A 17,883-nucleotide genomic window follows, 5' to 3' on the forward strand; every position below is an offset into this window, starting at 1 on the left:
TTTGGCCTGCCTGAGTCCCATTTCATCCAAACCAGACCAGGAGTTGTCTTAAGTTCAAGCTGGTTCAGCATGGCTCCTATCCATGCTATCCTCCTCTCTTCTGGGGGCAACCACAGCATCTGCTGTGGTAAGCTGGTCTGGCTGATCTGGCCAGGTGGATCATCTCAAGGTCCGCTGCTCTGCAATCCAAACCTCATGCTTCCTTTTCTGATTACTGTAGGCTATTTTCTGTCAGCACTGAAGCCAAAAACAGATTAAAACAAAAACAGAGAGATTTCAAGGAGCTAATATACTGGCCGCAGCATGTGAATGCACAGCAGTTGCCATAGTCAAAATCTCCTGCTCCAGTCAATTTGAACAATTTGGATTAGCCCTTTAAAATGAAATCCAGCCAGATGTAATTCAATAATGTTTCAATAAAGGTGGAAAAAACAGCTTAAAACTTTTTTAAAAGTTTTAAGAATTTACATGTTACCAATATATTGTGTGTGGATGTTACAGCCGGAGTAGGAGACTACACTAGATTATATTCAAATGATACCACAAGAACAGCCCACAAATTATCTTGTATAGTTAATACAGTGGACAGAACTCCGTCAGGCAGGGAAATGCCAATATGAAAATACTCAACCTCCTTCTAGCAGTAGTGAAGTAAGTTACCTCCCAGCAGTGGCGGACTGGCCATCGGGAGCACTGGGACATTTCCCGGTGGCCTGGCCGCCGAACTTGCCCACGGTCGGGACCAAAGGCTCGGTTTGGGTTGCGCTTGATTTAAAAAAAAAAAAATACTGAGCAGCAACTTTGGGCACAAACACACCCCCTCCTCTCTATTTCTGAGGCTCTCTGTCACAGCACTGCAGGCAGACACAAACACACCAAGTTGCGCCCACCAAATTAAGAATTTGTTGTTATATAAACATTTATTGTTGTATTAGTTTATTAATCCCACAACGGGGAAATTCCCTTGTAGCAGCATTTTACGTGAAATAAATAAATACAGATATAAAAAAAATAATTTAAAAAAGCCAATGCATATAAAAAATGTCAATTAGTGAATTTGAATAGCTGGGAAATTATGGGTGGCTTTTGGATTATTCTTTACAAAGGTGGAGAAGGGAGCAGTGTCAGCACGGTCAGCAGCACTAGTGCTGCAAGAGCTCCTGCTGTCATGGCAGTGGTGGACAGCAGCAGTGAAGAGTCAGAGCAGGAACCTTCAGGTACAATTTAAGTACAAACCAAACATGCAGCCTATGCTTTTAGAATAACTTGTGCTTCACTTATGATGATCAGTATACAATTAACTTTACAAGTATAGATTATTTAAAGGGTTAGTTTCATTCTGCAGAGCAACTAGATGTACTGAGTGAGAAAGAGAGAGATACAGGGAAAGACAAGGACAGCGAAAGCCATGAAAATCCATTTGATTATTTTGCCCGCCCTGACTCCAAGGATTCCAAATCAGACAAGTCAAAGAGTCATTCCCAATGTATGTATAATGTGATTCTGGATACTGTAGTTGAAAGTATTCACTGCCATTATGCAGCAAATGCAGTGCTGTGTACAGATGTGTCTTGCATGGATCCAAAACTTTTCCCGGAAATCAGGGAGAAAGGCCTTCTAGACACTGCCATGAGAGAGCTCAACAAATGCCTGCTGGAAATTGATGGACGTGCCACTTGTAAAAATTGCCCAATATGCTGTTATGTACTTCTTTCACAATACAATCTGCTCACCAATGCATATCATATAATTTGTTTAGGCTACAAGTTCCTCCTCACACTATCCATCACTCAGGTTGCCTGTGAGAGGACCTTCTCCACCCTGAAGTTGGTGAAGTACTGCCTAAGAACCTCCCTCAGTCGAGAAAACCTTGAAGCATTTATTTTGATGGCAACAGAGAAAGAGATTCGGATGGAAATGGACAAAGAGGATATCATTTATAGGATGGCAGAGAGCAGTGACAACTGCGCTGCCTGCTGGTGTACTAGTGGTGAGAATTGATTACTTTTTTTTTACATGAGTGAGTGAACGTTCTAAACTTTTTCTCTTTTTTTTTTACTCACTGTGAGTAAAAAAACTGTGTTGTATCATAGTTTTAATTTCTTTCTGTGTGTGTTTGAAGTTTCCTTGTTTAATGTTACAGAGAGTAAACCTACACATCTGCAGTGCGCCACCTGTGTACCTCTCACTCATGGTATGATACTATGGTTGACACAGTAGTCAAATTTATAACTAGTCTGGTACCTGGAAATAGGATTGGTCTCAGGTTTAGGTGGATGATGGTGTAACCTATTTTATTTCATCTACTACTACACTGTTAAATGTGCAGCCTGTGTTAATCGGGTGGTGGTGGCCTGGGATGGTATCAAATTCCCGGCCTGAATTATTGTCCTAGTCCGCCCCTGCCTCCCAGAAGTCAGAATGCACTCTGCAACTTATTTTTCTATCGTTGAATGAACTGACAGCCCCTGACTAAGTGACATATTTTATGGATATCTATATTATATTCAATACTTAACAATAACAGAAGAGATGAATTGATAAACTGTATAATGAACCTAAATAGTGAACACAATAACTGCAAAACGTTTGTTTAAATGAAATATTTGGATGAATTTTGAGCAGATTTCCTGTGAATATTATCAGAGATGAGTCCTGAAATTTTTAGGAACGTCTGTTTACAAATTATATCTACAAATACTTAATAGGCTTCTTTTTTTCTTTTTTTTTTCTTGTCATTGTTCTATTAGCTCTTTGTGTTTTTTTACTTTTCCAATGCAGGACGAGGCTATTTAGCAGAGAGTGAAGGCTCTGTGAATATAGTATATACAGTGGGTACGGAAAGTATTCAGACCCCTTTAAATTTTTCACTCTTTGTTTCATTGCAGCCATTTGCTAAAATCAAAAAAGTTCATTTTATTTCTCATTAATGTACACTCAGCACCCCATCTTGACAGAAAAAAACAGAAATGTAGAAATCTTTGCAAATTTATTAGAAAAGAAAAACTGAAATATCACATGGTCATAAGTATTCAGACCCTTTGCTCAGTATTGAGTAGAAGCACCCTTTTGAGCTACTACAGCCATGAGTCTTCTTGGGAATGATGCAACAAGTTTTTCACACCTGGATTTGGGGATCCTCTGCCATTCTTCCTTGCAGATCCTCTCCAGTTCTGTCAGGTTGGATGGTGAACGTTGGTGGACAGCCATTTTCAGGTCTCTCCAGAGATGCTCAATTGGGTTTAGGTCAGGGCTCTGGCTGGGCCAGTCAAGAATGGTCACAGTTGTTCCCGAAGCCACTCCTTTGTTATTTTAGCTGTGTGCTTAGGGTTATTGTCTTGTTGGAAGGTGAACCTTCGGCCCAGTCTGAGGTCCTGAGCACTCTGGAAGAGGTTTTCTTCCAGGATATCTCTGTACTTGGCCACATTCATCTTTCCTTCAATTGCAACCAGTTGTCCTGTCCCTGCAGCTGAAAAACACCCCCATGGCATGATGCTGCCACCACCATGTTTCACTGTTGGGATTGTATTGGGCAGGTGATGAGCAGTGCCTGGTTTCCTCCACACATACCGCTTAGAATTAACGCCAAAAAGTTCAATCTTGGTCTCATCAGACCAGACAATCTTATTTCTCATAGTCTGGGAGTCCTTCATGTGTTTTTTGGCAAACTCTATGTGGGCTTTCATATGTCTTGCACTGAGGAGAGGCTTCCGTCGGGCCACTCTGTCATAAAGCCCCGACTGGTGCAGGGCTGCAGTGATAGTTGACTTTGTGGAACTTTCTCCCATCTCCCTACTGCATCTCTGGAGCTCAGCCACAGTGATCTTTGGGTTCTTCTTTACCTCTCTCACCAAGGCTCTTCTCCCACGATTGCTCAGTTTGGCTGGACGGCCAGGTCTAGGAAGAGTTCTGGTCGTCCCAAACTTCTTCCATTTAAGGATTATGGAGGCCACTGTGCTCTTAGGAACCTTGAGTGCTGCAGAAATTCTTTTGTAACCTTGGCCAGATCTGTGCCTTGCCACAATTCTGTCTCTGAGCTCCTTGGGCAGTTCCTTCGACCTCATGATGCTCTGATATGCACTGTGAGCTGTAAGGTCTTATATAGACAGGTATGTGCCTTTCCTAATCAAGTCCAATCAGTTTAATTAAACACAGCTAGACTCCAATGAAGGAGCAGAACCATCTCAAGGAGGATCAGAAGAAATGGACAGCATGTGAGTTAAATATGAGTGTCACAGCAAAGGGTCTGAATACTTAAGACCATGTGATATTTCAGTTTTTCTTTTTTAATAAATTTGCAAAAATTTCTACATTTCTGTTTTTTTCTGTCAAGATGGGGTGCTGAGTGTACATTAATGAGAAATAAAATGAACTTTTTTGATTTTAGCAAATGGCTGCAATGAAACAAAGAGTGAAAATTTTAAAGGGGTCTGAATACTTTCCGTACCCACTGTATATTGTGTTCAGATCTCTAAAGCTTTCATCTTCAATAAAATCTTCTAAACTTAAAAATAATAGTAATAATTAGTTTTCTGCACATAATTCAATGATATGCGGTTATTGAACTTGAGATTTGGTGGGGCGCCACCTTTCAGACTTGCATTGCTGGTTCTGCCAGCAGCGTCCCTCTCCTGCTTTGCTATCAGGATGATTCGCTGTACTACGAGTTTGTTTACCATCAGAATGACTTCGAAGCTGTTATATTAAGGTAAAAATCTTGCATAGTGTGCCTTTAAAATCTTAAACTTAAAAATAATTTTATTTAGTTTTCTGCAGATACCTGAATGAAATGCAGAGATGTTGGACTACTGTTTGTTTAGTTTTTTGTAAAAAGGTTTTCTCACAACCCTTAAAATCAAGACGGCCTCGCAACCCCCCAGCAAGCTTTGGTGACCCCTAGAGGGTGTCCCAACCCCCAGGTTGGGAACCACTACCATACAGAATATTACAGTTTATCAGTTTATCTGATATTTAAATTCTTAAAAACTTGAATCTTTATGAATCAAATAGTTCAGTGAATGGATGAGAGTGGGAGGTAATACACTTCACATAGACCAGGACCTAAACTGTGTGACAGGAAATGCACTTTGATAGTTTTTTTTTCTCTGATAACCAATCAGATGCATCTGATGTTCTGACATATCAGGACGTCACTACCTTCACTCACACAATAACCAAGAAGTCTCCTGACAAGAGACAATGTTAAGATGATCGTGATCTGTGTTACAATGCTTCTCTTTCATCAGGGACGTAAGTGATATATAATAATGTCTAATATTTTCTCATTTAAGTATATTCACACAATCTTGATAAATGGTGGTTCATGTGAATACTGTATATTTTTTGCGTTGTTTCTACACAATTTTTTTGTTTTGTTTAATGTCTTGTACATTTTAATTTATTCTAGATACCCTGATTCCAGTGACCACAGCACAACTTGGTGAACCTGCAACCTTCACATGTGTTTTACCTGATTATGAGTCGAACCCAAGACAGTTTCACTGGTACAAGCAGAGTGTTGGAGATAGTTTAAAATTAATCCTAGTACAGCGGAAAGGCATAAACCCTGTGTATGGACCAGAGTTTTCTGCCTCTAGACTTGATCTAAACATTCATAAGAATATCAGCAAGCTGACCATTTTGAGGACAATTCAAGAAGACGAGGGAATGTATCACTGTGCACTTGTGGATTACGCAAAGATTACTTGGAGTGGGACCTATTTGTCAATAACAGGTAATTATTTATTTTTTCCCTGTTTTGTAATCACTTTAACCACTTAAAGTATTTTTTTAGATGATTTCCAAATTCAATATACAATACTGCAAAACGTAAAACGTAAAACCTCCATTTTAAATGTTATGTGAAATATATTGCTCAGTTTTGTCAGTGTGGACATTTCACTCAGGATATAATTCTAATTATGGAATAATTGTTTCTTATTATTTTTGCACAGTATCATGTCATACCACTGTATGTTATGCTTATGTTACATTTGACTTCTTAAAATACTCAGGAAACACTCTGAAGACATCAAACTATACTGTTGTTCAGTGGCCGACAGTATCTGATCCAGTCCATCCAGAAGACTCGATGACTCTCCAGTGTTCAGTCCTCTCTGACTCTGACAATAAAACATGTCCAGGAGATCACAGTGTGTTCTGGTTCAGAGCTGGATCAGATCAATCTCATCCAAATATCATCTACACTGATGGAAATAGACACGATGAATGTGAAAAGAGATCCAACACTCAGAAAAGCTGTGTTTATCGCTTCACTAAGAACATCAGCTCCTCTGATGCTGGAACTTATTACTGTGCTGTGGCCACATGTGGAGAGATATTATTTGGAAATGGAACTAAAGTTGAAATTGGTATGTATCTGTGTTAAATACTGAAAATGATCTGTGTTAAATACTGAAAATTATATTCACAACATGTTAATAACATCATTATTGATTTTTTCTGTGTTGTCTAGAGCAAACAGCAAGTTCTGAATTTATTCTGCTGGTGATAACAATAGTCTGCTTGGTCATTTCTGTTGTTGGAAATATCGTTTTCATCTGTTACCGAACTCCAACACCAATATGTAAACCACTTAAAGGTAAGTGCCGTTGACTGAATCAAAAATTTTAATTCTCAGTTCACATAATGTAGGAAGTGAATTGTCAATAAAATAGTGTAGCATCAATGGTGTTTAGTCCTCATTAACACAATTTTGCTGGTTATTACGTGTTCCTCATTAAATGTACACAATGTCAGTAACTAGAGAAATCCATTTTATGCTATTTGTGATATTTTGTCAATTAAAACTTGTTGACTCAGTTGAGGATCTTTATCAAAAAGCCAGGTTAGTACATAATATTCCTTTTTTCATCCATTGTTGAGTAGAAGGCACCTCTTCACAAGTAAGGCACGACAACTCAAGCCAAACGGTATGTGATTTTTAAAGTGATGATACGTGTTATTTAATTAACATAATTCCCAGCATGACTCTACAGTGATCCTTTTATGTTGTGCACAGACTCTAGACGGAGTTGATCTGAACTATGCTGCGTTGCATTTCACTGGAAGGAAAGCTACAAGAGGAGGGAAGAATATAGAGTTAAAGACTGAAGAAAGTGTATATTCTCAAGTTAAATGCTGATAGTCTGTGTCAATGCAAACCTTTCGGTTGGATTGACCACTGAATAAATGTAATAAGTGCCCCTCTCTTATCTTTGCTGAGCATAAGCATACATTCACAAGTGCCTATTTGCAAGTATGTATATAAAATTGCTCTTATTGTTCCACTATGTTGACCATTTCATCCTGTGTGGTTGTGTAACCCTATTTCATTTGTTTTATTCAAAATAAAACTGTTTTCATTGGTTTTTTTTTGTCTGCTTTGCTTAAAGTTAAACCTTGTTAGTTGTTATCTTATTTGATGAACAGCTGTTTTGCTTTCTTTCTTTCATACACGTGCACCTCTTATTCATTTTATATATATTAAATTTACAGCATATGAGAATTGACAATTACGACGTTGTTTGTATGCTGTGAGACCTGTATAATAACTAAATTTTTCCTCAGGGAGTAGCCTTCAGACTTCCTCTTATTGTATTAATAAGGTGTTAGATTTGTTTGGTTGGCGTAAGAACACTAGACAGAAGCTGAAAGAGGGTATCTGGCAGTTCTGTCTGTATCTCACAGCAGACTGTTCCTTTACTCGACTCGCAGCTTGTTTCCTGCACACTTTAGTCCCGCCTCCCCATATTTTTGGCTGCAGTGGAGCAAAGCTTTGGGGCAGTTCATTACACATGAAAGTCTGTGACTGAGCTACTGAGTGATGAAGTTATACCATTAGTAGTTGAGAGTCCCCATTGACCGTTATATTCCTCCGTGCCCGTCAACAAGCCATTCTACTCTTTAGTTTTCATCCCATTTTTATCATGCATTTGAAATTTTGATGGCTTTTAAGCATTTTGAGGCTACAGCTGTCACCAACTTTGTTGTATAATGGTCTATATCCACTCATTAAAACATTCTTCATTGTCAGAGCTTAGCTTTAGAGGAGAAGATTAAGATATTTGACTTCCCACATTAATCCTGGAACTTACTTATTCGTTCAGATAATAACACAAAGATTAAAAGTAGTGTTAAAGTTACATCCACAGCCTTTAAAAACATAATTATTCAGGACTTCCGGTTGTGACTATAGAGCGATCGGAGGCATTGCATTTGCTCCCTGATAAAATAAAACTTTGTTTTGAATTAATTCTTTTTTATTTGTCAAACCAATTGGTCATAAGAAGTTCCACTGCAACTCAATCAGAGCCAAAATAAAAAAATCCCACGGCACTCGTGGCAACTACAACTGACACTGCACTGTGTGAAAGTAAGTGGCATCCAGCTGCTAACACTCGGTATGTTAGTCGGTGGACTTGAGAAACTACACAAAGCTATAACAGGTGAACTTACTACATCCTCGAACACCCCCCTGTTTCCAATTCAAGCCTCTCTCCAAAATATCACCAACTTCCTACACTGCCACTGTTTCCGGAATCTCAGTGCCCACTTGGACTGAATTACTAGTCTGGAGCATGAAGTTGCAACACTTAAATCTAGGCTGGAGACCAGTACCCAGATGAATGAGAAATTGCAGCTTGCTGTGGAAGACCTGGTTTCTTGTTCCAAATGTCCCTAAAGATTTTACCTGCTTCACACTAAAGGAGAGAAATATTATTGCTTTTGCCTCTCTTGTAGCCCGCAGGCATTTTTTTTTTTACTTCATTGGAAAGAGCAAAACTGTTCCAATAACTTTAACAAAACTTTGGATCCTATTCTAAATTTTGTTAATTTAATTTCTTCTTTGGAAGATAAGTGATTTATTTAGACAGTTATTTTACAAAGCAGGACTTATTTTTAAATGCAGGTGAAGAAAAGTTTTCACAAACAAAAAGTTATATCCACAGCATTACATTAGCTTACCCTTTTATATGTCAGTGAGTTAGTTGCATGTTTTTGTAGTTTGTCCCAGCTGCTTTGTTACCGCTTCTTTAGCACTATAGTTTTTGGTGATGAAATTATCCCTGTCTGTCATTGCTCATTGTCATACTCAACTATTACTACTACTGCTATTACATCAGTGACTTCAGCTCACTCTCGGACGCTTATTCGATACCACTCTTATATCTGTCAGCTCAATATCAATCTGCAGTCAAACCCTGGTTACTATAGCATAAGGACTGTAAACAGAGGGAAACAGCAAGCCTGACTATGTCCAAAGGTAATTATATCCGAACAGTTGTTTTACTCCAAACTATTTCTCTGTATGAACCTGGACTGCACAGAAGGAGAAGAGGGAGGAAAACAACACAGTAGGAGATCAAGATCAAGAAGAACTTCTTTGGATTATTTTCTCCCCCAGTAATGACATGCAATATCCACCCTTGTTTCAGACATTTCTGTCCATGCATATGCATGCATTCATAAGATGAAAAGATAAAAGATAAAAAAAACATGCAGAGAAAGGCAAGCGCGACAAAGGTGAAGAGTGAACAAAAAAAAATAATGTGCTTCACAAAGACTCAGATGATACACGTCACAGGAAGTGCACTTGTGAACCTATTATGTATTACAACCAATGAGATACATTTCTGTTCATCACAAGCCCGTCACCTCCTTCACTCACCCAAATACCGACAAGTTTCCTAACAAGAGACAATGTCAAGATGATCCTGTTGTGTGTTTTATTGCTTGTTCTTCATCAAGGATGTAAGTGCTTATTTATTTATTTAATTTAAGAATCTGCATGCCAACTGGAAAAAATGCATTGTAACTTTTTCACATCATGCACTGTTATTTCATGCTTTGTGTGTTAATTTCATTCAGATACGCTGATTCCAGTGATCACAGTTCAGCTTGGTGAACCTGTGACCTTCACATGCCCTTTGCCCAATATTCAGATCAGCCGTATAAAACTCTACTGGTACAAGCAGAGTGCTGGGGATGCTATGAAATTAATTGGGACAATGGAGAAATCTTCACCACCTGCGTATGCACCAGAGTTTTCTGATTCAAGATTGAAGATGAGTAATGATAACAAATTTAGCAACCTAACCATTGTGAGGACAGTCCAAGAAGATGAGGGAATGTATCACTGTCAAAGCTTGGAGTGGGTTTCAAAACCTGACTGGAGCGGGACATATTTGTTACTAAAAGGTAATCATGTCATCTATTTTTATAAGTTTTGTAGAACAGTTGCAGAACAGTATCATACGTCTGTTTTGAAAAATTGCAAAATGTCACCCACTGATTGAATGACCACCAGCTGTGTTGTCTAATAAAAAAATAATCATACACTTTTAAAAGTGGAGACCATGCACTGAATATAAAAATATCTAGTTAAAACCATAAGTGTCTTTCTGTTTTTCCTTTAGTTCACATTTGAGATATGCTCAAATTCGTCTGTTTTCCAAATGTGTTTGGATATCCCATCCTTTTAACAGTTTTGTACTACACAGGAAACACTCATCAAAAGAGGACATCAAACTATACTGTTGTTCAGTGGCCAACAGTATCTGATCCAGTCGGTCCAGAAGACTCTGTGACTCTCCAGTGTTCAGTCCTCTCTGACTCTGACAATAAAACATGTCCAGGAGATCACAGTGTGTTCTGGTTCAGAGCTGGATCAGATCAATCTCATCCAAATATCATTTACACTGATGGAAATAGACACGATAAATGTGACAAGAGATCTGACTGAGAAAAGCTGTGTTTATCGCTTCACTAAGAACGTCGCCTCCTCTGATGCTGGAACTTATTACTGTGCTGTGGCCACATGTGGAGAGATATTATTTGGAAATCGGTATGTATCTGTGTTAAATACTGTTAATGATATTCATAACATGTTGAACATGTAACATTATGATTAATAAGTCTCTTGTTTGATTTCTAGTGAAAACAACACATTCGGCATTTATTACAGTGGTGATATTAAGCATCTGCTTGGCCATTTCTGTTGTTGGAAATGTCGTCCTCATCTGCAACCAAAATGTACATGAACAGTATAAAGGTAAGTGTTGTAAACAAGGAAGATTGTTGCAAAAATTAAAAAATTCTCCTGCTACGATGAAAACATTGTTTTCATCACACTTAGGCCTATTAGATTTATTTATGCATTGTACAAGATTGGACAAATATTTACAATACAGATTTTCTGAGTAGAATTATTTTAATAATGATAATTTTGCATATTGTTAATGAACCGATAAACAACAGAAGCAGCATACAGTGGTTGTTGTTCCTTTGTGTACTTCCTTAAACCCAGCTTTTAAATATATTTTATTAGAATATGAGAATGATTTCTATTTTGTAACATTATACTCATTATACAACATTATAACATTTATCTAATATATATTTATTGTCATGATGTCACTAATCTTTAGGAATGGAAAATGATACTTTAGAGGCAGGACATGACAGCTTGTGCCAACCAGTACATGATACAGTAAGTGATAATATTCTTGTTATTCCATTAAAGTGCTTATAAAAGGATCCATATATATTTATATGTATATGTTGTTCTCTCCACAGACTGAAGCATACGACAAATTTAACTACGTCGAGGCATTGAATTTCTCAACGAGAGGAAGAAAGAAGAGCGAGACTGCTGAGGACAGTGTGTACTCTCACGTCACATATAATGTGATATAATGCTGAGTATTTGATGTGATGTTTTTTATTTTATTTGTTAATTTCACAATAAACACACAGAACCTAGAACATGGATTCTCTCTTTAATGGGAATATACACATTTCTTACATTCATATTCAGATTTGAGTTATTATTCAAGATCGGTTTGACACACTAATAATAATAAAACAATAATAAAAGTTAATAACATATTTAATCTTGGTTCAATATATATATATATCATAAAACAAAAAGTGCTGTCTAAATCCTTTCTTTCCGATATTGCTATAACATAACATTCCTGAAAAAATCTGTCAGCTCCTTTCATGAAAATTATCTGTACATATTAGATGTTCATTCTTCATGGGGATGGTCCTTCATTGAAAGTCTCCCATGCCAGAGTAAATGCAGTCATGTGATAAATCACTGGTATTCAGCCATCTCTCTCTCTTTCTTGAGGGGAAATCCAGCACTACGTAGTTCACTTCCAGTGCTCCACTATCCTGGAAATTATATTTGTGATTGTTAAATATTAGAACTGTAATACACAACCAAGTAATATAGGATTGCTTTGACATTCAACAATATAAGCTACGGTAGCCAATTTTTTGACCCCGGAACCACTTTTTAAGCAGTTAGTCTAGAGCTATGTAAGGGTAAAAACAGAACAAGGCTTTCATGAACGGCCAACTCCTCCCACACTCAGCCTCCTGTGAGCAGATTCACAAAGCTGTCAATTCAAGTGCAGTTTAAGGTTTGTTTCCTCTGTCATTGCTGCAGCATTTCCGCCCACAATGATGCAGAACGGAGAGGCAACTCTGTCTCCTAGAAATTATGTTCACTCACGGAACTTGGTTATGTTGTGAGAAAGGTTGCAGTCTGGTTTAATGCAGAAGTAGTGCACAGAATTGCGGTATGAAAGATAACATGGTCATTAACATCTAACAGAAACCACAGTCTTTTCCCTAACCTTAACCAAAGTGCTTGTGTAACTAAGTTGACAAAGATCCCCTAACCTTAACGAAGTACTTTACCCCAACTGTGATGTTTTACGAGCTCAGGCCAGCTGTTTTAGTGGGAAAAACCTAATCAAACCTTAACCACAACTGTTTAAGATTAGAAAATAGAGTCATTTGTAAGTCAACTGTGATGTTGTCCTGTTGATATGAGATCAGAAAATGTATGTCTCGTTCTGGAGGGCAAAGACAAACAACGTATTTTGTCATTTAATCTGGAGGACTTGTTGGATTAATGGAATAACCATGTATTATTATTTAATACTAGTCATGCATTAGATAATACTTTGAAATTATATTTACCACATTACTTGATTGATCCTCAGATGATCTGTCACGTTCAGCGTGATTGTAAGCAGCTACTCCTCCTATTAATGAAGCAAGGCAATTAATTAATTAATATTTTAAAAATATCAGTGTTGGCACCTGACTTGGTTAATGTATTGAATAGTACACTCTCACGCACCTACCTTTGCAATGTTCACAGACTGTTTTTTTATTTCTGGAGACAATTAGAGCAACAATCACAATCACACAGCAGGCCAGCAGTGTCCCAAGCACAATGAGAAATGACACTTCTTGTCCTGGAATGAAAAATACATAAATCCCAAAGAGACAATAAACTATTACTACAGTGCGTTACATGATTAGTAACAGTTTTCCACAGCTACAAAACTGACAGTGAACTCTTAAGTTTCATACAATTGGTACTCATTTAACTGTACCTATTTTTGTCTTTTACATATGATGACTTCTTTGCCTTACCAGATATTTTTTAACAGACAAAGCTGAAGGCAAAACCCTGTTTTGGGCTGCAACCAATCGTTCTACAGCGTGATGCATGCGTGGGTGGCATGGCTCTATAGATGCGATGTCAGTCTGCTGTTCAGTCAAGACTGAAACATCTCAACAACCATTGCATGGATTGACATAAAAGTTTGTACATTCCCAAACAATGTATCTGGGAACTTTAAATGGGAAGGCTCAAGAGGTGGAGCTGGTCATCTGCGTGCCTGGAATGGCAGTTTTTGCGTCAGGAGGAGGCAAAAGTTGTAAAGCACTTTATCCACTGAGATAGAAAAGCACTGTATAAATAAGGTCCATACATTGATACATTTGGTGATCATCAAAGACTGCCATTTTTGGTTTTGAGTAAAATGTCTCAGTTACTATTGGATGGATTGCCATGGCTTTTGGTACATATATCCATGTTACCCTCAGGATGAATTATTTGCTGATCCAGTTAAGTTTTATATACTGTCATCATCAGGTCAAAATTGTTCTTTGTGCCAAGTTTTGTTTTTTGAACAAATATCTGCAAAACCAATTCCCATCAGCCTCAGCTGCACTTTCTGTTTGGTGCTAACTAACAAATGTTAGCATGCAGTTAGATCAAAGCATCATTGTATCTAAGTACAAAGTCACAGAGCTGCTAGCATGGCTGTAGACTTGTAGTGTTGTGCATTTTTCCTTTCTGTTTAGATGATGTGGTTTTCTATAAATGTGGTTGGTCTGTGTAGTTTTAAAGGTCCAGTGTGTAACATTTAGGAGGATCTATTGTATAAATGGAATATAATATTCATAGGTATGTTTTCATTAAATCAATAATAAGAATCATGTTTTTGTATTAATCTGTATGTTACTCCTATTTTCCACCATTTTGTTTTTTAAAGGAACGATAACCAGCACAGGGCTGGACTCAAAACAGCAATACTTTTACAATCGGCAATCTAATACTGAGGACCTTTGCAACGCTTATCAGGTTTCACCAAGGATCTGTCAAAACTTGTTGATTTAATGCTATGGCCATTTTTTTGTTGTAGTTTGTGGCATTTTTCTGTTGGATTGTATTGCATTATAGCTGCTCCTGTTATCAATGTCTCACTGGCACAGTCACAACTAAAATGATCACATAGATTGCACAAGAGAACATGAACAGCAGAGAGAGAGGGGCCTCGGTGGGACAGAAAGCACCACAGGAAATGGAGAGAAAACACACGCACAGAAAGAACAAAGAAAGGAAGTGCAGTGGAGGCAGTCAAACCCTACCCGTAAAAGGACTTCACTACAGATGCACTGCATAGGTTTACATTAGAAGTCCACCTCATATAGCTTGTAAATGTTGTAAACTACTTCAGTGGTTCCTAACCTTTGTGGCTTGTGACCCTTTGAAACACAAAGACAACTTACCGCTCCTCATCAAAGGTTACACACAGTATTTGCAACTGTGGGCACTTCAAGCAGATCCAATTTGAATAATTTTTACAGGCCTGAAGAGGTAAAACTATGACCTTAGTATTTCCAAGAAAAGAGGCAAAGATAAAAGTCCTGAAAATACACATAATAATGTTTTTTTCTTTCCTGTTATCAACACTGTACCTGTAAAGCAACAGAATAATAATCGAGACTTTAAAACGTACTTGTTTCCACTGTAGTTCCTTCACCAAACAGGATCTCTCCACATGAGACCACAGCACAGTAGTAAGTCCCAGTATCAGAGGAGTTTCTTATGGTTTTGGACAGACTATAGACACAGCTTCTTTCCTCTTGTTCATCACTGCTGTTCCTGTGAGTGTAAATAACGTCTGGATGAGATTGTCCTGATCCAGCTCTGAACCAGTACACATTGTGTTCACCTGGACACTGGACTCTGTTTTCTTTGTTCTTGGGGAGAAGTGAACACTGGAGAGTCACTGAGTCTTCCGGCTGGACTAATGCTCTCTCTGGATGTTGCTTCACGATCAAAGATTTCTGATGGTTTTTATGTTCTGTGTGGTTCACAAAAAAAAAAAAACAGGAATTATCTAATGGATTGTTTGGTTATTGATGCGAGCATGACAAATAAAGAGAATGAAATTATCATACTTTACCATTCACAGCCAATAATGTGCCATTCATAAATCTCATTTTGTATGCTGATCCTACTTGACAGATGTATGTTGCTTCATCTTCTTTGCTAACATTTTTAATGTTAAGAAAATATAAATCCACCCCTGGTGTGATTGAAAATCTTGGGTTGACAAATTGTCCTTCAAGTGACACTGAGTAAGTAGTTCCTCCTGCAACAGTTTGGATCATATATCCAAACTTCACTTTATACCAGTAAATCAACCCGGCTGCTTCACTTCCAGAGATTGAACATGTCAGATTCAAATTATCACCAAGTTCAGCCACAGTCAAAGGCATCTGGGGAGGAAGGTCTATGGTTTGAGCTGAAATAAAAGATAAAAAAATATCAGTTACCAAACAACAGGACAAGAGTAACAAAAAGTGAACTCACAATGTCACATGAACCAGTATGTCTTTGCTCTCTTTTCACACAAACGATATTTTACAGTAGTACTCGTTTTAAAGTAGTGCACTTACACATTGTACAGAGAAGAATCAAAGCAGCCAGTCTTCCGATCATTGTGGTACAGCGCCCTTCTCTTGCACAACTGATGTCTTCCCACTCAAATGGAAGATTTTGTCACAAGTTGATCAAGGTTTACAAAGTAGAAATCATACTGATTGGCTGAAACAAAGAAAAGGCACTTCCTGCTAAATTTTCCAAATCATTGACCCATTTTTGAAGTTTAAGCTCTACAGTTTGTTGTTTTTCACGAAAAGATTAGTTAATGAATTACATATGATTATATACACTTATACAATTACACATATATACATTTGTATATGTATATATTTGTATTGTACTTTAAAACTATGTTTTCTTTATGCCCGTAAAGTGGTGACTTGAATACATCTTAGACCTAACTCAGTGGTGAACAGTAATGTGGTTGACACGTGGTGTTTGAGTGGGTCCAAATAGTTTTATGTCAAATGCGATGTGATAGAGAGTTGAGACAGCCTCTGAACTTTTAGCTGCCCCAGTGGACAATGCAGCGTTATGAGAGAAGTAAAGTAAAAGCTAGTGTCAAGTACTGTTCTTAAGTGTAATTTTGAGTTACTTAATTATACCTCTACTCCACTACATTTATCTTTTCAGTTTAATGTTTCACATACAAAACATTTCATCAGTTTCTAAATGATGGTGCACTGATAGAATAAACCCCAAAAAAATGTAAAGCAGTTAAAATAAATTGAGCTCAATCAATCATCATTTAGTACTGTTTACCTGTAAATGCATCAATAATAATGATCCACTGTATAACATAAGGGGCTTTTATACAGCCTTTTCTTGGTTATACTTATTACTTCATAACATTCTTAATTTTGATGCAGACTTTTACTTGTAATAACTGTGTCATATTGCTAAACTTTGTAAATTAATACTTCTTCACTTCAACCAAAAGCAGTCTACATTGATTTTGTCAATGATTTGATACTAAATCCCTCAAGACAATCATTAAGATTAAAGGTCACCAACAGATGAAGCCACAAGTTCTCACACAGGTCTCTGAGAGGTGACAAATGGTGGTTGAGAAAAGGCCACAAGTGCACAGATTGTCCCCCAAGTGGCTGCTACAGATGCATTCTTCATGCAGCTTCATGTAGAAATGTGGAACACAGCTTGGTGATACTGTTGAAGCTTTTAGAATCTGTACCATATATTTTGTAAACCATCATAGCCTACATACAGGTCCCATCGTCCATAGTTTCAGACCATGCAAGACAAACCGATCCTTTTACACATACACATACTGTTGCTAAAAATCTCAATATATTTAGTTGATAGTGTCAGGATAGCATTTGAAACTATATTCAAAAACACTGGTAGAAAATGTTCCTGTAATAAATTATTAGATAACTATTGGACAGATTAGGGCTGCCCTGAATGAAGATTTTCGACTAGCACTCGTTAGTTAAAGCTTACAGTCGGCTGGTTGACCATTTATGATATTAAATTAATTTTAACAGCCGCCTGTTAAACGATAATGGAAAAAGTAGTAATGAACCTGAAAGATCTCCAGCAAGGAGACTGAACATTAAGTGAATTCATTTGAACATGGAACTTGAAAAAAAACAAATACTCGCAGACGATGGATGATGTGTAACTCAAACTCGCTCCTCTCCTTCCACCACATGAAACCATGTGTCTAGTGTCTTTGTTTTTCTGCGAATATCTAATGAAAAGTGTGACGACTGACACTCCTCTGATTGACAGATATTCATGGTTCCAACAGGATGAAACCTTTTCTTATAGTGCCGCCATCATGTCAATATTTTCACTTAGTGAAATATCATAAAGTA

At 37.6% G+C, this 17,883-nt stretch overlaps 2 protein-coding genes and 1 pseudogene across 6 annotated transcripts; 2 read left to right on the forward strand and 1 right to left on the reverse strand.

The window, feature by feature from the left end:
- The first annotated feature begins 5,179 nt into the window (after positions 1-5,179).
- Positions 5,180-7,370, forward strand: LOC127375259 (uncharacterized). 2 transcript variants are annotated; one of them, XM_051421273.1, is made up of 6 exons: positions 5,180-5,250; positions 5,408-5,734; positions 6,015-6,371; positions 6,476-6,601; positions 6,883-6,932; positions 7,022-7,370. In XM_051421273.1, exons 1-6 carry the CDS (start codon positions 5,208-5,210, stop codon positions 7,142-7,144), a joined length of 1,026 nt encoding a protein of 341 aa, XP_051277233.1. In that variant the 5' UTR covers positions 5,180-5,207; the 3' UTR covers positions 7,145-7,370. The 2 variants fall into 2 exon arrangements, with proteins under 2 accessions (XP_051277233.1, XP_051277236.1); XM_051421276.1 differs by having other exon boundaries at positions 6,889-6,932.
- Positions 7,371-9,657: 2,287 nt separating this feature from the next.
- Positions 9,658-11,766, forward strand: LOC127375266 (uncharacterized; annotated as a pseudogene).
- LOC127375258 (uncharacterized) lies at positions 11,762-16,187 on the reverse strand. 4 transcript variants are annotated; one of them, XM_051421269.1, is made up of 6 exons: positions 16,060-16,187; positions 15,564-15,905; positions 15,114-15,461; positions 13,164-13,277; positions 12,997-13,061; positions 11,762-12,180 (listed from the first exon to the last, which is right to left on the reverse strand). In XM_051421269.1, exons 1-6 carry the CDS (start codon positions 16,100-16,102, stop codon positions 12,055-12,057), a joined length of 1,038 nt encoding a protein of 345 aa, XP_051277229.1. In that variant the 5' UTR covers positions 16,103-16,187; the 3' UTR covers positions 11,762-12,054. The 4 variants fall into 4 exon arrangements, with proteins under 4 accessions (XP_051277229.1, XP_051277231.1, XP_051277230.1 ...); XM_051421271.1 differs by having other exon boundaries at positions 13,160-13,277; XM_051421270.1 differs by having other exon boundaries at positions 12,040-12,180; positions 13,005-13,061.
- Between the last annotated feature and the right edge of the window lie 1,696 nt (positions 16,188-17,883).

Source organism: Dicentrarchus labrax, unplaced genomic scaffold (genome assembly GCF_905237075.1).
Source record: "Dicentrarchus labrax unplaced genomic scaffold, dlabrax2021, whole genome shotgun sequence".
Taxonomy (NCBI): Eukaryota; Metazoa; Chordata; class Actinopteri; family Moronidae; genus Dicentrarchus; species Dicentrarchus labrax.